Source organism: Ailuropoda melanoleuca, chromosome 8, assembly GCF_002007445.2.
Source record: "Ailuropoda melanoleuca isolate Jingjing chromosome 8, ASM200744v2, whole genome shotgun sequence".
NCBI lineage: Eukaryota > Metazoa > Chordata > Mammalia > Carnivora > Ursidae > Ailuropoda > Ailuropoda melanoleuca.
Genome location: NC_048225.1, coordinates 65,851,801 through 65,872,412, shown reverse-complemented (window position 1 = coordinate 65,872,412; position 20,612 = coordinate 65,851,801). Strand labels below are relative to the sequence as shown.

At 52.7% G+C, this 20,612-nt stretch overlaps 1 protein-coding gene across 1 annotated transcript in view; it reads right to left on the bottom strand.

The window, feature by feature from the left end:
* The window catches only part of LOC105239607 (kinesin-like protein KIF28P), a 79,331-nt gene that overhangs the window by 10,545 nt on the left and 48,174 nt on the right, over window positions 1-20,612 (bottom strand). Inside the window, 9 exon segments of the mRNA XM_034666621.1 lie at window positions 470-604; window positions 1,804-2,078; window positions 5,324-5,431; window positions 5,944-6,062; window positions 11,288-11,432; window positions 14,637-14,764; window positions 16,451-16,497; window positions 17,165-17,259; window positions 19,156-19,231. Coding sequence (XP_034522512.1) covers window positions 470-604; window positions 1,804-2,078; window positions 5,324-5,431; window positions 5,944-6,062; window positions 11,288-11,432; window positions 14,637-14,764; window positions 16,451-16,497; window positions 17,165-17,259; window positions 19,156-19,231 — 1,128 coding nt within the window.

Below are 20,612 nucleotides of genomic sequence, written 5' to 3'. Positions count from 1 at the left end.
ATACATACTTTCTGCTTCAAAAATCTAAAAGAGTTCATTTTCCACGTGAGGTGGTGGTTTGGCTTTTGTCCTTCAAAGTTTCCCTTTATCGCTTAAAATCTTTTTAGCCTAATTAAGCCTGTCTGGTGCTTCTGCCCTATTGCGATACAGTCCTTTTGTTCCCAACTCAAAACTGTTCCATGTAGATAATACAGCTTTACTGGATATCCTATCAGATCATTAAAATTTCTGAATTCTGCTTTGGTCACTCGTCTAAGCTCAGCACACATGGCTTCGAGTCCAGCAACCGAGAAGGAGGTGGGGCTTCCATTAAACAGATGGGGAAATACTCGTGTTGGGGTTGAGCAAGTGGAGAAACTTCAGAGAATTTCACCATACACTGATTTTTGAAACTTGAGGAAAGCCTCCCTCCCACCAGGGCCCACAGGGGGGTGGTGTGTGCCCACAGCTCCGTGCAGCAGGCTGGTACCCCATCTGAATGCCCCGCTCTGCACCTTCCTTGAGCCACTTGATGCCGAGGCATCGCACGAGGCCAATCTGGAAATCCATCCTCTTGCCCAGCAGCTCCAAAGGGTCAATAACCACATCGTCCTCACCACATGCTCTGCAAACACAGGAGGAGAACATGGACCACAGGTTAGCTGGGGCCCGAGCAAGTTAGGATTGTGTTGTCAAAGGGGATTATTGAGACTTCTCAAGAGATGGCCAGCTTCTCTGAAGAAAAGACAGGGGATGTGACCAGCTGTGGAATTCGCTCATTCAAGAGACATTCAAGGAGCTCACAAGCTTCTAGAGGAGGAGACAGCAATATAACCACTTCATGCAATAAATGAGTGAGCATTGGAGGCCTAGTTAGGCTCCCAGTGGGAGAGAGAGGCTGCTACCCAGGGAGAGCCTGCTGGCCACCCAGACGCAGCCTCTCAAGGTGCCATTTTTCTTGGTGAACTCTTCACAGTACAGAGTCAACCCCAGGCCTACAAGGTTGCAAACCAATTTGGACCGCTTTCCGACAGGGGCCGTCTCTCACATCAACCTTCCATCAAGCTCCAAAGACCAAAGTCTAGAAACTAGAATGCTGCCTTATTAACTTGCCACAAGAGATCAACCACCCGGCAGCCCAGAAGCCCAAGGTGGCCCAGCAACAGGAAAGTTTCAGAGAGTCCCAACAAAGATAGTCGATGGTCAGCTTGGTCCCTGGGTCACAAGACCTTGCAGGCCTCTTGCCCCCTTCCTGAGCCTGTTGCCTCTTCAGAAAGACAAAAAGGCTGCTGTGGGTAACCAAGGGGACTGAGCCCCCCGACCAGAGCCCCTGACTGCCCACCTACCTCTTTGCTTAGGCTTGCTAAGAGACTTGGGCTTTTGTGAAAACTGCCCGAAGTGCCTACGGCCTGAAGAGAGAAACAGGAGGCTCCCCGGAAGGAGGTGGAGAGGGCACACAGCAGAGTTAAAGCAAAGCCCATCCCCACAGAAGGTGGGATAACCACCCAGAATGAGGCCAGGTTGGGGAACAAAGGCACCTCAGTCTCTACCTTGAGAAAAGAAACCAAAACAATGACCAGAGACTATACCCAGGTTGGAGAAGGGATGAGCTGGGAAACCAGCTTTCTGTTTGCAGTTCTAGGGCAGCCTCACCAGGCTCTGGAATATTCCAGGTCAGCCGATTTGGCCGCCATGGCAAAAACCCAATTTGATGAGGCCAAATCATGACTGAATGAGCTCCTCGGGGCAGAAAGCTGACCACCTACTCCAGGAGAACTCAGGCATGTGAAGAGCTTTCTACTGGCAGACCAAGGAGACATGCACTGTCCTGCCGGCGAGCAGGGCGTCATGTGGATGTGCAGCATGGCCTCCTCCAACCCGTCGCAGTTGAGGAACTCCACCTGCTCCTCGAGCTTCATGCAGTAGGCAAGGGGCTGGAGCCAGACATGAGCTGAGCCCAGGTGGACCACCTCGACGGGATCCCAGAAAGGGTCATCTTCCTGAGCCACACAGATGTCCTCCCCCTCTAGAAAGCGCTGGTAAAGTTCCTCCATTAGGAATTTCCTATTGATAAACTTGGCTTTTGACCAGATCCACACCTGGAAACACAAAGGGGGTCACCGGTGTCTGACTTCACCTGCTGGGGGGTTGTTCCCCTGATTTTTCCCAGCATGCTCCCCACATAGACTGGGCTCGGGGTACCAGGACCACACCACCCTCTCATCAGACTTCGTCTACATTCATTCCTGACCCATCACTTCAGCATTCTTCCTTGAGTTGCTGGAGCTTAACACCTCAGAGGAGATGATGAGGGGTTTATACAACAAGAGAAATGGAGGTTTGAGGCTCGTGGTACATGGAAGAATGGCCCTCGGAGATATCCATCCCCAGTTTCTAGAACCTGTGCATACGTTATCTCATGTGGCAAAGGGATGTAGTTGCAGGTGGAATCAAGTTTGCTTATCAGCTGACCTTCAAATAGGGAGGTTTGCTTGGATTATCCATGCGAGCCCCGTGTAATCACACGGACCTTAAGTGTGGAAGGAGGTGACAGAAGACACGACTGGAGAGATGGTGGGTGAAGCCGGGTCAGGGAGACGCCGCATGGCTGACCTGGGAAATGGAACATGATGGCCATGAGCCTGGGAAAAGGGGGGCCTCCGGAAGCTTGAAGAAGTGAAGAAACATATCGCCCCTCAAGCCTCCAAAAAGCAAAATAGCTCTGTCTGCTCCTTGCTTTTCATTCAGGGAGCCTGGGCTGGGCCTCCAGGCCACAGAAGTGTAACGTGATAATCCACGTGAGCTCACACCCCCGTGAGAGCCTGCCACTGTCTGTCCCCTCCCTGAGTGAGGGACATGGCTGCCGAGAGAGAGGACAGAAGCATGAGCTGCAGAGGGTGGGGGCCTGCAAGTGAGATGGAACATTCTGGACCATAAATGTCATATCAGAAGTGATGACCAGGTAAACCGAGCAACTCTTTCTCTGAACAACTTGAAACAACACAAGAAATAGATCCATCATTCTCTCTCTGAGTGTTATGTGTCTTCAAAAAATAAAACAACACCCCCAGACACTGAAGAGACTTCTTCTTTTCTTGTCTACCTCGAGCACACCGGGGCGCAGCCCTGTCCTCCAAGCGTCCCCGTGAATGTGGCCTCCACAAGCACCTTGGGGACAGAGCACAGTGCAAGTTCCAGCAAGTGTGGGCTTTTCCAAGGCATTTAGGCTAAGGAACTAAGATCATGGGAACCCAGATCATCAGTCCTTACAAGGGGGCCCATCGGGTTTCTACAGGAGCCAGCCGACGCTCTCCCCCAGGACTCGCTTAAGCATAAGATGTAAAAACACCACCTTGCCTTCTATTGCTGACCAGGGCAGCCTGTGGGATTCAGGGAACCCTCTGCTAAAAATAAAAGAAGATGAATGAAGTATTTTCAAATCACCTTAAACCATAATAAACACTAACAACGAAACACAGAATCACATGAAATACAGCTTTTAAAAATTAAAGATGTCCTTAGAACAAGGTCTTCAAGACAGCAGGGAACTGCCAAGCCCAACTCGGGGGGTGTGCCTGGCCCCAGAGAGGCCTGCGGAACATCGGATGACCGAAGCTTCTCTGTCCTCGTGGCACCTTCCAGAAAACACAAAAACAAAAGCACAATCACACACACACTGAGGCTTCAGCTCTGAAGGCCTCGCAGAAGTCCGGGGTGGGGGTCTCACACCGAGACCCCCGAGAGCACACTGGGGGTGTGCAGTGAGCCAGCATTAAGCCTGCTGCTCTGAACTGAATGTTAGGTCTCCCCAAATCCGTACGTTGAAACTGCACCCCTGACGTGAGGCAATGGGGAAGCAGAGCCTGTGGGAGGTGACCGGCTCGTGAGGGTGCAGCCCTCATGAATGGAGTTAGTGCCCTTACGAAGGGGACCCCAGCGCCCTCCCAGGCCCCTGACGCCACGTGAGGACCCAGCGAGAAGGTGGCCCTCACCAGATAGCAAATCTGCCCGTGCCATGAGCTTGGGTTTCCAGAGCTCTGAGAAATAAAGGTTTGTTGCTCGAGCCTCCCAGGCAGTGGGGGATTTTGCTACAGTGACGTGAGGGAACGGGGACACATCTCCCCTCTCTCCTCACCCCAGGAGATACAGAGGAGGGCCCCGTGGCGCTGGTCAGAGGAAGAGACAGGAATAGGAACATGTCTCAGAAGGTCGGACTCCAGACTGGCCTGGCTCAGGTGTGCTCCCAGGGCCCTATTGGCCTGGGGACCCCTTCAACTCAGGCCGTGACCTTGTGACCCCAGCACCTGGCAGGAAACACTCGCTCAGGCCCCTGAGCTGACAGTGAGTGTGGACGTATCCATTGATAGCTTTTTCCCTGTGCCTGTCGCATTTCACAATTTTAAGATTTCAACAACTTTGGGGGAGTTAGCAGAAGTGAGAAACCCAGAGAAGGGTCAGCTTGTTGCTTGGTAGAGCAGATCGTCCAATGACGGACAGTCCCCAACTCCGACCGTGGATTTGAGAGACAGCAGCCCACCCAGAAGTCCCTGGAGAATTTGGGGCTCGTCTCGGGCTAAGGAGCGCATGTCGGGCTGGGGCCAGAGGTCCGGGGGTTGCTCCAAAGGCAAAAATACGTAAGGAACACAAAAGAGCGTCCCAGTCTTTTCTGTTGGGCAGAGGGAAAGGCAAGGGGTCTTGGGTACCTGAAGGGGACTGTCCTGCCAGTGAGCAAAGCAAACATGGGAATGGATCAACCCTGACCTTTTCTGGAATCTAAACAGGATGCAGATTTTCTCATTGCTCCAGACGGGCACGTCCCTGTCTCAATCGCACACAGACACCAACCATCAGTCGGATAAACTCTCAGGCTCCCTTCTGGGACTTAAGCCTTCAAGTCATGTTAAAAATAGGGCGCCTGGGTGGCCCAGTCGGTGAAGTGTCTGCCTTCGGCTCAGGTCATGATCCTAAGGTCCTGGGATCGAACCCCGTGTTGGGCTTCCTGCTCAGCAGGGAGTCTGCTTCTCCGTCTCCCTCTGCCTGCCACTCCCCCTGCTTGTTCTCTCACTCTCTCTCTCTCACGCTTTCCCTCTCAAATAAATAAATAAAAATTGAAAAAAAAATAGAAAGCACTCAGTGCTGGTGGTTGGGACGATCCCAGGACTTGGTGCCGTGTGGGAGAGAGGCCGAGGAGGGAAACACAGAGGAGGGGTCTTCTGTCCCGAGTTCAGCTCACACTCAGAACACATAGTGCCCCTTCACTGGGTCTCCACAGGCCGTAGGGGTCGAACTGACCTCTGTCCCTGGGAGAGCGCCTCAGAAACCCCATCCCTGCAAGTGTCCTCACCTCGTGGGTCCTTTGGTGGGTCACCTTCACCATGACCTCTTTCTGCAGGTCGTAGCCCCTGGGGTCTGAAGACGCTAAATTCTTCACCTTCAATTCCATTCTGAGTCCCTGGTAAGAGAAACACTTTGCCCTAAGTCACCCCACATTTATCAGCCCGCACCATCCCTGCCCTGTCTTTCCCGTTCTCTGACACTCCCCAAGTGTGTAAGTCTCTTGCAAGTTTCCTGAGGATCGGGATCCTGTGTCACTGGGGTGGGGGGGCAGCCCCTGCTCAGGTCCGCTCTGTGGCATAGAAGACTTTGGGGTGCTGGACCCAGAGAAACGCCGCTGGAGGGCAATCTGGGATGGGCTGCTTTGGCAGACAAGCATTGGTCTGGGGTTCTGGGGTCCGTGGCAGCCTCGATGGCCAGACGTGGAACGAATGGTGGGACTGGTGAATTCTGGGTGTTGACGTGGGTTCTGTCACTGGCTCACGGTGAGGTCCCAGGTCCTGACCTCTCCAGGCCCCCGTGTCCCTGACCATACCACGAAGCCAACTGGGGTAGTGGCATGACGGGCCATGGATCCTGTTCTCCGGGGCCCTTCCTGGACCTGATGCTGGACCGCCTTCTAGCTCTTACCTTCTCCAGCTCTTCGCCCATTTGATTTGCTTCCGCCACCAGTGGCATCAGTTTGATGTAGTCCTGGAACACGGCCAGCACACTGGGGTCTGCGCTCCCGTCCCTGCGGCCCGTGGCCCCTAGGAAGACAGCGCAGGCCACAGTTCCGGACATTTGTCAGCCGCGAGGGAATTCACATGCTTACTCATTGGTTCGATTGTTCATCAAATGTCTGCATTTAAAAACTGCAAGCTTGTAATTTTAAAAAAACTCCAAAAAACCAGGGGCACCTGGGTGGCTCAGTTGGTTAGACATCTGCCTTCTGCTCAGGTCATGGTCCCCCGGTCCTGAGATCGAGTTCCACATCGGGCTCCCTGCTCAGCGGGGAGTCTGTTCCTCCCTCTCACCCCACTCGTGCATGTGCGCTCTCTCCCTCAAATAAATGAAATCTAAAAAACAAACGAACGAAGTGTGGAGAAAATCCACCGCCTGTTTTTCTCTTAAATAGCTACTCATCTCAACCCACGAATCTCGGCAGTGTCACGACGGGAAGATTCCTGCCTCTGGCTCCCATTTGTGGTCTCAGGGTCCTTGACCAAAGTGACTGCACATTGTCCCAGGAGGAGGGTGGGGAGCGTGAAACATCGTTGGCTAGATGGAGGTCTAGGGCTTCCTCTTGAAGCCGTAGCTGGCACAGCAGTAACCTGTTCTTCCTTCCCTTCCTTGGGTGGCTTGTAGCCAGGGGTCATGGAGATGATGGGACGGCCAGTCCCCCTGCCACACCCGGCTTGGGCTGCCTTGTGTCAGGGCCTCTCAACTCTTTAGGGATTTCCTGCCCATGGGTTTGTACCAAGCCCTGCGGCCCTGAGGTCTGGCTCCCCAGAACTGTCCCCTGGCGGCCTTGATGGGGACCCACAGTCTCCATAGATGCCCAGTCTGGGGCTTGCTACACCCCGTTGCGCCGCTAGCCCTGGGCTGGGGGAGCAGGTGTGCGTGCGTAAATGGAGTATGGGGGCCTGGTACAGCAGAGCCTTGTTTGTTTGGGTCAGGAACTTCAGTGGGAAAGGAGTAAGGAGGTGAATTTCACATGCGTTTATTTTGCTAAAATTCAGAGGAAAAAACGCTGGTGGAGGGAAAAGGGCGAGACTGTTTTGCACTCACGTGGGTGTATCCCAGTGCCCTCCACCCCTGGTTTGCAGTCAAGTGCAGGTAAGCTTGTGTGCTCCATAAGAGGGTCGGCCCTGGCATGTCTGAGCCTCTCCTCTACCCAGGCGCCCAGCACAGCGTGAAGCTCTCCGTGCAGTGCCAGCTCACCCAGCCCCCGGGCCTGGGTGTGGGAGGCAGCGGGGAGGTGTTTTGCAGCCTCCCTGAAGTAAGGAAGGACAGTATCAGAGCTTTGAATGCCCTTGACTTGGAGGAATCCCAGCTTGTTCCTGGGGTGAGGGGGTGGGGCAGAAGGCAGGTTGAGAGCAGAAGGAACATCTCAGACTCAGAAACCTAGGGCTGGATTTTCTCTAGGCCAGGGTCTGGACTCTGTCCATCATCGTCTCTGCAGCCATCTGCCCAGGCTCGCACTGGGTCTCTCTAGCTATTGGGCTGTAGACCAGAAGGCCACTGGGTGGGGCTAGGAGGTGAGTGGGGAGCTCACATCCCAGTCTGCCCTCCCCTGGGGAGGGACCTGGTGCCTGGGGCATGATGCTTCTGGGGTGGCAGTGTTCCCAAACAGAAAAGAGCAGGGAGGTGCCCGCATCTGGGACCTTGGCCACCCACACATGCACAACTAAGCTCCTGTGTGGGGACTGATTCGGGTCGTGTCCTTCATCCTTCATGCAGCACATACTCCCCGAGGGCCCTCTGGAGATTAGCAGGGTCCCCAGGACATAGAACGGAATCTAGCACATAATAGGAGCTCAGCTAACACTTACTAAAGGGAGGAAGAGAGAAGTGAATGGATGAACAAAAGAAAAAAATCCCGGTTAGAGCTGATATTCTCATGTGGATAAATAGTCAAGTAAAGCAATAAGTAAAATTTTAAATGTGATCAACGTTTGGAAAGAAATAGTTACGTGAGAGTAACTAGATGAGACCAAGAAAGGGGAAGATCTATCTGATGAGGTAAGATTTGAGCTGAGAATTGAAAGCTGAGAATGAGTCGAAGAGACAAAGAAGAACAAGCAGGAAGTGCAAAGGCCCTGAGGCAGAACAGGGCTTAGTGCTGCTCCAGGAGCAGCAAGGAGAGCAGTGAGTTGCAAGTGAGGTAAGGAGAGAGTGGTGTGAGACGAGGCCGTGATGGATCATATAGGGCCTTCAAGGCCATGGTAAGGAGTGCGGATTTTATTCTTACACTGAGAAGTCGAATATTTTTCGGCCCAAGAGTATCAGGGCTTGCACAGAAAAGGCGGCGCAAGCAGATGGAGGGAAGGTGAAGCGGCTTGTGAAGTGGGAGAAGGGAGGAGGCTTAGGTTTGGGGCTTGAGCAGTTCACCGAGTGGTAAAACCTCACTATGAAAACAGGGAGCAGGGAGTGATTGAGACGTCTGTGGGACATGCAGGCAGAGCTTTCGGGAAGGCAGCTGGATGAAGATACCAAGTAGAGAGCGAGTAGGTAGCAGGAAACAGAGTTGCTGAGGCTCGTTTGCGTAAGATGGCGCCGAGCACCGCTGAGGCCAGATGAGGACCTGGGGGAGCACCCATCTGGAGAAGAGCCCCAAGGTCCAAGCTCAACATGGCTCAATGCGTGGGTGTGGGAGAACTGGAAGGGAGCCTGGAAGGAAACCAAGAAAGCATATTGTTCCAAGAGGAAAATATTTCACGGGGGGGGGGGTGCGGTGTACTCAGTGGTGTAAAATATTGCCAAGACCTCAGTGAGATGGGTGTGGGCAGGTGCCTACTGACCTAGAACACAGAGTACACTGTGTTGAGGAATGGTAGGGATAGAGGCCAGCCCGGAGGAGGCCAGGGCGTGCCTGGGAGATGAGAAAGTGGGAATAGCTTACTAGTTTTCTCTCGAAGGAAACAAAAAGCGATATGGCAGTAGCTAAAGGGGAATGTGGGTCAAGGTAGGGCTTTGTTTATTTTTATGATGGAAGATAGTGGACCGTGTTTGTGTGATGGGAACGACCCATAGAGAGCATTTGATGGTGCAGTGGAGGGGACTCTGCAGGGACAAATGCTTAAGAAGGTGCTGGGGGAGGGCTGCACCTGGGTGGCTCAGTTGGTGAAGTGTCTGCTTCGGCTCAGGTCATGATCCCAGGATCCTGGGATCAAGTCCCATGTTGGGCTCCCTGCTCAGCGGGGAGTCTGCTTCTCCCTCTCCCTCTGCTCCGGGGGATGGAATCCAGAGGACAGATGGAGAAAAATGCGATATAAATATTATATTAAAAGTTTTCCCCGCCAAGGAAAAACTAGACTAACCACTGGGGCATTGAACTGGAATTGGAGGTTATCACTATGAACTATGGTTTTGTGGACGTAGACAAAGCCACCCATATGTGCGTGGGAGCTGTGCATCTGTCTGACCCCAGAGACGTATCCATTTATCAGTACAGCGGTCTGCACACCTAGCCCCAGATCTGGATTTATAAATGCCATTCTCGACCAAAAGGAATCAGGATGTTTGGAGGAGTGCCCGACTCCAGCGCTGGGACTGAGAGTCCGCAGAGATGAACCTAGAACGTGTCCGTCTGCCAGAAAGGAAGCTAGTGTTCAAAGAACGATGGGGACATATCAGAAAGACACAGAAGTCAGCTTGAAAGGACTTCTCTGGGCCGTATCTAGGACAGTTCGCATATCAAAATAAACCCTGAAAGCAAGAGGTTAAAGCCCACTGTGTAAAACTGGATTCTGTGAGTTCGTATTGACGTGAATAAGTGAATAAACAAATAGAGACTATTTCTTCCTTGCTGTGGACTTTTTTCAAATAAATGTAGAAGAAAGAGCTAGAGACTCACCATTTGACACCATTTGGATTATCATCATAATCCAAGTAAGAATGATCAAAGGATGACAAAATTAGTGGATAAAAGTACGACGAGGTGTAGGGTATCTACATATCAAAGCCTCTCCTCATGAAATATTTATTAATTTAAAAGAATTCATAATTTCACAGTGGAGAAACCAGGCAGCCACCAAAAAGACAAATTAAGGGACATTATATAAAACAGCTGGCCGTTTACTCTTTAAAAATATCAAGGTCATGAAAGACAAAGATCTGGTGTTTGACCAGGTTAAAGGAGACCAGAGAGACATGACAACTGAATGTGGTCCTTACTTGGATGTTGGACTTGAATTTGTTGTTATAAAGAACGCTATTGACACAAACAATTAGTTAAATATGCATCAAGTCCATACTGCAACTTACTCTCAAATGATTAGGAAAAAAATATATATGTATATGTATTTAAAGATTATATATACGTGTATTTACATATATACACACACATACAGATATAAAGCAAGAGTAGTAAACGCGGACGCAGGAACTCAAGTGTATATGAGAGTCCTGGGCATGCTTCTTGAAACTTTTCTGTACATCTCAAGAAATTGCTTCAAAATTGAGAATTGCCCACACAATGCTTCCCTGCTGTGGTGAGAGGCTCCGGGAAAGGAGGGCAGTGTGTGTCCAGGCCCTGAGGACAAGTGACAGGCCACGACACAGCAGAAGTTGTGTCTGAGAGCCCCATGGCGGCTGCGGGGTGCAGGGGAAGTTGTTGAGAAAAACCTTCAGAACATGGAAATGAGGCAAAAGGGATGAGTGCCCTTTAAATGTCCTTGCAGAGCCTTGTGTAGGGATTCTGATCCCCTAGGGGATGTCCTGGTGTCCACTCACTAAACTATTGATTGGGGCCCCGACCCATCTTAGAGTCAAAAATCCACTTAACTTTTGACTCCCCCAAAACATACCTACTAATAGCCTATTGTTGGCCGGAAGACTCACCAATAACCAGCTGGTGAACCATATTTAGTCTGTTCTGTGTATTATATACTGTGTTCTTAGAATAAAGCGCGCTAGAGAGAAGATCCTAAGGAAGGGAAAATAGATTTACAGAGCTATGCTGTATTTCTTAAAAAAAAAAAAAAAATCCTTGTATAAGTGGACCTGTGCAGTTCAAACCTATGTTGTTCAAGGATCAACTGGATATATCACTCTCTTCTCTTCTCCATTGATTAAAGTAACAGTTGAATGAATTAAATCTTTAACATGCCTTCATTCTACATTTATATGGAAATCCTATTTTACATTTCCAAACATTGCACTTTGAAACAGTAAAAGATTGTTTTCTTAAGGAAGGCAGGAGAGCACACAGCTGTTGCTCTCAGATCAGCGTGTCGAAAATGCTGGGAAGGCGGGACCCGGGGCTGCTCACCGAGCTTGTCCACACTCACTCCCTCCGCAGCCGCTCTCTCCAGCTGGAAAAAGTCATAGTCCAACCTGTTCAAATCTTCACTTCCTCGCTCTGAAGGAAACCCAACGTAGAGGTAGGAGCTGTTGGATCCCAAGATAATGCGGTCCTGGGGAGGAGACAGGTGGCTCAGGGGAAGGATGGAGACCAGAGGTATGGGATCAGCCTGGCCCCAGGGGAGGCCAAGGCCCCACACGCAGTCTGGCTGTTAACTCATAAGCCCTTCATGAGTTCCCCAGACAGGGAAGAGACCTGTGAACGGGGAGGAAGAGGTTGGTGTCTTGCTCTTGTGTGCATACTTTCATTTATTTCTTCTGTATCCCACACCAAGCTCCGCCTCAGGGATCTCAGTAGGGACCAAACAGACCTGGGCCCTCCCCTCTAGGACTTTATGGGCAAACAGTCTAATAGCCTGAGAGAGACGCTTGAATAAAAGGGGATGCTTCTGCAGAAGGGCGAGGGGGCCTAGTCTGCGCCAGGGATCAGAGCGGTCCTCTCCCGAGGTGCACTATTGAAACTAAGACGTCAGGGGTGGTAAGTTTCACCACGGCCGAGGAGGCTGCTGCCAAACAGAGCCTGGAATGTTCTGAACAATCAAGAGAAGGTCAGTGTGACCTTTGTGCAGAGCAGTGAGGCTGGAGGAGGCAGAGAGATGGGGAGGCTCACCCAGGTGTCCTAAAAGGGTGGTCACTGAGGATTTCCAGCAGGGCAGGGTCTAGTCCAATAGCTTATTTGGAGGACTCTCTGTGGCTACGGTGTGGGGAATGGGTTGAAGAGGGGATTGGGGCACAGGGAGGCTGCAGAGGGCCCCTGTGGTGCCGGGGACTCAGGCCAGGGTGTGGGGAGGAAATGGGGAGCCCGGTGTCTCTGAGGTGCTGCTGTCCCTCCCTCCACGTGGCAGGTTTTTTAAGAAGTCTAAGATACCATAAAACGTTAGAGCTGGAAAGGGTCTTGGTGAACTTCTAGTTCACTCCTCTCTGTTTTATAAATGAAGTCCAGAGAAGTGAAGTGACTTGCCCAAGAACACACAGCGAGCTAATATCAGATCTCCCAACTCCAGGCTGTGGCCGTGTCCCTCGTGACACCATAGCAGAAGGACACTGGGTCGTTGGTGCCTAGCCCTGGCCACAGCGCAGAGCCAGGGGCACCTGTCGAGGACCGCCCCCCCGCCCCAGCTCGCGGGTCGGACTTAGGGAATTCTGGGACCAGGCAGGAAAGGTTACCAGGTGCTGCAGTTTCGTCTTGCCCATGATGGGCACCCCATTAACGACAATTTTGCATTTGCTGTGTGGCGTGACCATCACTTTCCCATCCAGATTGGTGAAGGAAGCGTGCTTATCTGAAATTCTAAAAAGACAGGAGTTTGTCTAAGAAGCCACAATAATGATGACTTTAGCTAACGGTTCTGGTGATTTGCCCTCTTTCCTGCTTCAGTAAGACCTCTAGCGACCCCCTGGTGCCAGGAAGCAGTCTGGGGCTGCTGCGTGTGGTGGCTCCCGGGGCTGGAGGCAGAGAAGCAGGTGCAGAAGGACAACAAAGCAATTCTTTGACCCACAGAACCAACACGGGCCAAGGGCCAAGAGCCACAAGGAGCCCGGATAGGCAGGGTCATGGCTAGAGTCCTTGAGAACTCACAGGCCAGCAGGATTGGCAGAGGGGGACATGAAAAGAACGCAAAGATGTTTCCAAAGAGATGCTGGGGCAGGTGGCTAATAATGACTGATAATAAATGTGCATACCACGGAGAAGCTGAGATCCGTTTCTGGGTCTTATTATACAAATCCAGACTTTAAATGCTAAAGATTTGGGGATCGATGTCAGAGGTTCAGATTGTCTGCCCCCTAGACATTATCTGTGTGCCCTGAATGACCCAGCTTCTTAACTGTTCTAGAATGTTCCTAGACTCCTTGGCTGTCATGGAATGTCCTAGGTGTCAAGACACATGTCCATCCATATCACTTGTTTTGCTTGGGGCCCAGGGATGCTGTGGGAAAGGTTTTAAGCTCAGCTCATCTGGAGTTCAGCCATTTATACACCTGTGTAGGGTCCCCACAGGGAATGGTCTGGAAAGGGTGAGGAGGGGGGTCTCCAGGACGAGTCAGGAGAAGGGGACCTAGGGGCTGGTGGGGCAGGGTCAGCACAGGCCCCCTCCCCTCCTCTCCCTGTGCTTTGGCTCAGGAGGGCTGAGGTACGTCAGGGGGATGGGTCAGTCAGGCCTCTGTGAGCCGGAAATCTGTGGGCAGGCCACAGGGGTATGGGACAGTTGCGAGTTCATGGGGACCACCATAGGCTTCTGAGGGGCCTCCCTTTGTAGAGGAGATCACCTCAAAGATTGGGCTTCCTCTTAGTCCAGTTGGTGAGGGAAGGCTCTGAGCACAGAGATGTTAGAATGTTGTTGCTTTGGTGGTTAAGACCACGAAAGACATGGGCCACTTGTGGCGGGCTCTCTTCTCACTCTCTGGCCTCATCTACTTATGTCCCCTTGTGCAGAATTCTCATACTGGCCTTCCCCTTTCTCCCCACATTGGAGCCTAGAAGACAAGGTGAGCACAGCGGAGGGATTTCGGTGAGAAATCTGGTACTTTCTTGTTCGCGGTTGTCCAGCAGGCTTTGTGGCCTGGCCCGGCGACAACCAGAAAGACATTGAGACTCTCCCATGGGCTAATGGGTCACAGCTCTCGCCTGCTGGACAAAGATGGTTCGTGTAGACTTACCCCAAACCTTGAAGAAGGATGGCATTTGAAGCGGCACGACCAGCGTCACATGAACCTTGAAAAGAATTAGGATAATTGGTCTTCAAAGTTTGTCAGGATTTGACCTTGACAAGGGAACGTGCCTCATGCTTGGGCGGTGCTATTTCATCTCCAAGAGGATCATGTGAGGGGATTTTGCCACTAGGATTTTCAGTCATAAGTCCTTGGACACCACCCTGCCTAAGGGATAATTATTTCATCTTCTGCCCTTTTTTGGTGGGATTCCTAACTTTTTCAATTTCCACCTTATTGGTAGGAATCCTGGGGGAAAATCTGTTGAGTCTGGGCCTTGGGAGATGTGCTGAAGGCTGGCCGCGGGGAAGGTCCTGGTNCCAGAGAAGTGAAGTGACTTGCCCAAGAACACACAGCGAGCTAATATCAGATCTCCCAACTCCAGGCTGTGGCCGTGTCCCTCGTGACACCATAGCAGAAGGACACTGGGTCGTTGGTGCCTAGCCCTGGCCACAGCGCAGAGCCAGGGGCACCTGTCGAGGACCGCCCCCCCGCCCCAGCTCGCGGGTCGGACTTAGGGAATTCTGGGACCAGGCAGGAAAGGTTACCAGGTGCTGCAGTTTCGTCTTGCCCATGATGGGCACCCCATTAACGACAATTTTGCATTTGCTGTGTGGCGTGACCATCACTTTCCCATCCAGATTGGTGAAGGAAGCGTGCTTATCTGAAATTCTAAAAAGACAGGAGTTTGTCTAAGAAGCCACAATAATGATGACTTTAGCTAACGGTTCTGGTGATTTGCCCTCTTTCCTGCTTCAGTAAGACCTCTAGCGACCCCCTGGTGCCAGGAAGCAGTCTGGGGCTGCTGCGTGTGGTGGCTCCCGGGGCTGGAGGCAGAGAAGCAGGTGCAGAAGGACAACAAAGCAATTCTTTGACCCACAGAACCAACACGGGCCAAGGGCCAAGAGCCACAAGGAGCCCGGATAGGCAGGGTCATGGCTAGAGTCCTTGAGAACTCACAGGCCAGCAGGATTGGCAGAGGGGGACATGAAAAGAACGCAAAGATGTTTCCAAAGAGATGCTGGGGCAGGTGGCTAATAATGACTGATAATAAATGTGCATACCACGGAGAAGCTGAGATCCGTTTCTGGGTCTTATTATACAAATCCAGACTTTAAATGCTAAAGATTTGGGGATCGATGTCAGAGGTTCAGATTGTCTGCCCCCTAGACATTATCTGTGTGCCCTGAATGACCCAGCTTCTTAACTGTTCTAGAATGTTCCTAGACTCCTTGGCTGTCATGGAATGTCCTAGGTGTCAAGACACATGTCCATCCATATCACTTGTTTTGCTTGGGGCCCAGGGATGCTGTGGGAAAGGTTTTAAGCTCAGCTCATCTGGAGTTCAGCCATTTATACACCTGTGTAGGGTCCCCACAGGGAATGGTCTGGAAAGGGTGAGGAGGGGGGTCTCCAGGACGAGTCAGGAGAAGGGGACCTAGGGGCTGGTGGGGCAGGGTCAGCACAGGCCCCCTCCCCTCCTCTCCCTGTGCTTTGGCTCAGGAGGGCTGAGGTACGTCAGGGGGATGGGTCAGTCAGGCCTCTGTGAGCCGGAAATCTGTGGGCAGGCCACAGGGGTATGGGACAGTTGCGAGTTCATGGGGACCACCATAGGCTTCTGAGGGGCCTCCCTTTGTAGAGGAGATCACCTCAAAGATTGGGCTTCCTCTTAGTCCAGTTGGTGAGGGAAGGCTCTGAGCACAGAGATGTTAGAATGTTGTTGCTTTGGTGGTTAAGACCACGAAAGACATGGGCCACTTGTGGCGGGCTCTCTTCTCACTCTCTGGCCTCATCTACTTATGTCCCCTTGTGCAGAATTCTCATACTGGCCTTCCCCTTTCTCCCCACATTGGAGCCTAGAAGACAAGGTGAGCACAGCGGAGGGATTTCGGTGAGAAATCTGGTACTTTCTTGTTCGCGGTTGTCCAGCAGGCTTTGTGGCCTGGCCCGGCGACAACCAGAAAGACATTGAGACTCTCCCATGGGCTAATGGGTCACAGCTCTCGCCTGCTGGACAAAGATGGTTCGTGTAGACTTACCCCAAACCTTGAAGAAGGATGGCATTTGAAGCGGCACGACCAGCGTCACATGAACCTTGAAAAGAATTAGGATAATTGGTCTTCAAAGTTTGTCAGGATTTGACCTTGACAAGGGAACGTGTCTCATGCTTGGGCAGTGCTATTTCATCTCCAAGAGGATCATGTGAGGGGATTTTGCCACTAGGATTTTCAGTCATAAGTCCTTGGACACCACCCTGCCTAAGGGATAATTATTTCATCTTCTGCCCTTTTTTGGTGGGATTCCTAACTTTTTCAATTTCCACCTTATTGGTAGGAATCCTGGGGGAAAATCTGTTGAGTCTGGGCCTTGGGAGATGTGCTGAAGGCTGGCCGCGGGGAAGGTCCTGGTCTGTGAAGCTGTTTCTGTCCTGTCGCTGAGCCCCGGGCAGGGCCCAGAGCCTCGCGCTGGCCCTCCTGGGGGAGCTGCCCCCACTTCCATCCGCATGAACCCTCTCTTGTCCTGGGCTGCACATAAGGCCAGGGTGCGGAAAGCCAAATGTTACTACAATACCGAGGCCATTTTCCAAAGTCTGAATAGATTTTTTAAAAAATGTGGCATATGCATATAATGGAATATTATTCAGTCTGAAAAAGGAAGGAAGGCGATCTGACACCTGCTACAACAGAAATGAACCTCGACGACATTATGCTGAGTGAAACATGCTAGTCACAAAAGGACAGATATTGTATGATTCCAATGATACAGGTGCCTAGAATAGTCGGGGTCCCTAGAATAGTGTAGCCCAGTTATGATCTGATACTGGCAGGGGAAGGGGTGCGGGGAGTCGGTGAATGGGGACAGAGGTTCAGTTTGGGAAGAGGGAAGGTTCTGGAAATGGATCGGGGTGATGGTTGCACAGCCCTGTGAAGGCACTAATGACCTGAACTGTATACTTAAAAATACTCAGCACGGTGAACTCTGTGTTACATATATTTACCACAAAAAGATTCTGAAGAAACGGAAATGTGCTCATGAAGCAAGAAGCAGGGGCAGGTGCAGAGTGAGTCAGGAGGGGTGAGTACCATTCTGAATGAAGTACTTGAGAACACCCGTGAGCTGTGGGTCCTCGTTGACGTTGAGAAGGTGAGGGAAGGTCTCCGTCATCTGCCGCTCCTGGAGGAGACATGGAGAGGGCCCAGGGCTCACAAGCTCAGGGAAGAGCAGCATTCCTGTCCCATCCACTTCAGACCAAAGCCATTTGTCTATGCATCCTGTCAAATAGCCCAGTGAAGCAAATCCAGTTGAGGAAGGCCCAGTGGGGCTGGGGGCTCGATGGAGCAGGGGTGAGACCCTCGGCAGGTCGGCCTTCGGGGGCCTGAGTTCATCTGGACAAAGCATAGCCACTCTCCAACTCTGTTCCCCCTTCCCAGCTGCCCTGCATCGATCGGCCCCTTCTTCCATGACTTCTGCTCCCCTGCACCCCCAGCCATCCTGATGCCCCAGGCGGCTGCCTCACCTGCCTCATCCTTCCCCCGGCCTCCGCTAAGTCTGCTCCCCTACGTCTCATGCTCCCCCCATCCTGCTGGCCAGCTCACTGGTCATCAGACATCGATGACAAAATGTCACACGCCGTAGGACTCTCTCCTGGTCACCTGAACGCGTTTCCTCCCTGAGTCCAGTATGGATTGGTCTCGGATTTCTAGAGGATCGATAGACCAGGACTGGGGCAGGCACAAGGAAAGCTTTTAAATCTTGAAATTCTGATAGAGAGTAAGGAGGGTAAGAACCTTTTCCGTTGTTACTGTCCACACCTCTAGAATCCTTGGGCCCTAACTTAGCCTGGCTTCCTGGGGCTATGCTCCGAATCTGGCCCTGGACTTGGGGTTTGTGCGGAGCCTGTGGCTTTGGGGGGCCAGGTCATGGTGGGAGTGTGCTGTGGCTGGGGGACCAAGAGGGCTTCTCCCTGAGTCACATCCGAAATTCACATAGCAGCCCACTTAGGATCTGATACCAGTGGCGAATGCCAGGGTGGGCACCAGGCTTCCGGGGCACCATAAGGCCCCCAGAACACAGTTCGTAGTCCTCACATTCTCCCCGAACTGTAATTATCGATGGCCTTGAAACTACCCTCAGCCTCGCTCATCAAGCCTCTTGGCTTCCTTCCCTCTCATCCCTGCCGATAGCATGAAAGTAAGTCATTGTCACATCTCCCATACGACATGTTCACTGAAAATAGGAGCCACCCCTATCATCCACCTGGCCACAGCCCAGGCGACCGTGCATGCCTGGGAAGGGGGTGAGGCTTTCGCCAGGGACTGGCATCTGCAGGGGAGGCAGTGGGGCGGCAGTGGGGCTCCCCTGGGGCTCCCCTGGGCGATGGCCCGGTACCGCTTCTGCCACTCCTCACGCGCCTGCTCCAGCTGGCAAACCCAGGTCGGCTGGCCCGTCTGCGGCCCGGGCCCCTGTTCTGCCAGCAGGCGGCCTGGCCACTCTGGAAGGGGGAGGCATTCTCAGCAACAGGTGTGCAATGTCAAGGGCAAGGAACAGGGTAACCAATAACCATCTGGGGGCGCCGCAATCACTTCTGCTGCCCGCAGGGATTAATGGTGCCGGTCGGGGTGCTGCTGCTAAGGTTTCTGAGGACTCCAGCATCATTGAACTGCATGAGGCCATCAGTAAAATAAACATCGGATGGCCACCGTGCAATTCTGGGAAGGAAAGAGTAGTCTCGGTAGAAACCGTGGCTTCAGAATAAAAATGGAAATAAAAATGAGACTGTAATGACCATCCAGAAAGGGCAGGGCCGTTATTTCTTACAACTGCGTGCCTCAAAATAGAGTGGGTTTCCCTGAGGCCAGGGCTGAAATGTCCCCAGAGGCTGCCCTGACCTGGGCTAGGGCTCCAGCGATTCCAAGCAGGTATTCACCCCCTCAAGCCCCGTGCTGAGCCTGCAGCCAGTCCTTCCCTCCATCCCGTGCCCAGCCTTCTTGCTGCTGGCCTGGACCAGGGCACTGACTCCTGACTCCGTTTACCTGCCATCCTGGAATTTCCACGTGAGAGCCGCACTTTGTTGTTCTCTGCCTCTGACTCTCTCATCAGCGTCGAGGTGTTGACCACGGCTTTGTTATGGATCTTTTTAGCCCTTCCACGTGCAAAGATGAACACACACTCAGGCCCGGGGCCTCTCTGCCGAGCACGAGCCAGAAACTGGCCAAGCAGGAGCCTTCCAGCCTTCCAACTTTACGTGCACGGCTCAAGTAAACACGAGCAGCTCGACCGGGCCCTCAGCGGGGCCCTGATGCGTCCTGGGCCCTGAATGCACTTGGCTGATTGGGCTGACTTCACTAGTGGGTGAGTCTACGCAGTCAGGGCAGCTGCAACTGTCCTAACTCAACCCCGGGGGCTATCCATGTGGCCCTGTACGTGCTCCAGGCGAACGGGGGTCCTGGGGGCTGACTCTTGCGCGGGCTCTAGCGTATTACCTGGGACCTACTTATGCTCACGTGTTCCTGACTTGCTCTGCGTCTGAAATTCGAGATGGCCACCTTACTCCTTTCCCTGAGGGAGAAAGGGTCTCCAGGGCTTGGCCCCCAAGTCCCACAGCCCGAGGCAGATCCGGGCTCAGAGCCCGGGACTTTGGGCTGCTGCTTCCCCTTCCTCGGCATCACATGGTCTCTCGCGTGAAATCTGCTGGCAACAGATTTGCATCTGATAATCAGAGAGACAGAACTGACCCAAAGATCTGAGCGTGTGGTGCTGATGCTGAAAGAAATGTCTAATGGTGTAACACGGTCTTGAGGCTGCCCAGGGCAGGAGGACGCTCGTATGCGTCCCTGAAATGCAAGGCTCCCTCCCTGAGCCGGGGCCCAGGGTAGCCCCTGATGAGTGGCCACGACTTAGTAACTCAGTAACAGCTATGGTGTTGAACACCTGCCACGTGTCTGGCGTGGCTCGTGCCTGATTGCCTGTGTTCTCCACCCCGGCTCTGATGAGAAATCAGCTCCCTCGATATGGGGTGTGGCTGAGCGATGGGGAGGCCCAGAATCCCAAGGTCCCGTCTGAACCCAACAGGCGGGTCTTGGTGGTGACTTCTGTGTCTGCCACGTGAAAGGGAAGGGGGATGGGTGGCGGTGGCGTGCGGCTTCTACCTGCTTGGCGGCTCCCTTGCCCCATACCCTCATCTTTCTTAAAAGGGTCCGGAGAAGCAGGAACCTGTCTAGGCTGCAGCCCCTGGCCAGGCTAAGTGTGTGGACTGGCTTCCCAGCCCCACTGGACAGAAGGAACCTGGCGATGATGACCCCTCCCTGGGAAGAGATACTGATGACCGCCAGGCCTACCCCGAAGAGTGTAATCCGTATGCATGGGGCCTGGAGAAATGAGACTGAGCCCAGGGGAAGCTATGGAGCTGGAGAGTGGGTGCCAACAGGGGGAGTCGCCTCGAACATCATTAGCTTAAAAGTCCCCTGCCTGCCGTGCCGCGCTCCCCGTGGGCCATGTGACAAGGGGAGAAATGTGTGAACAGC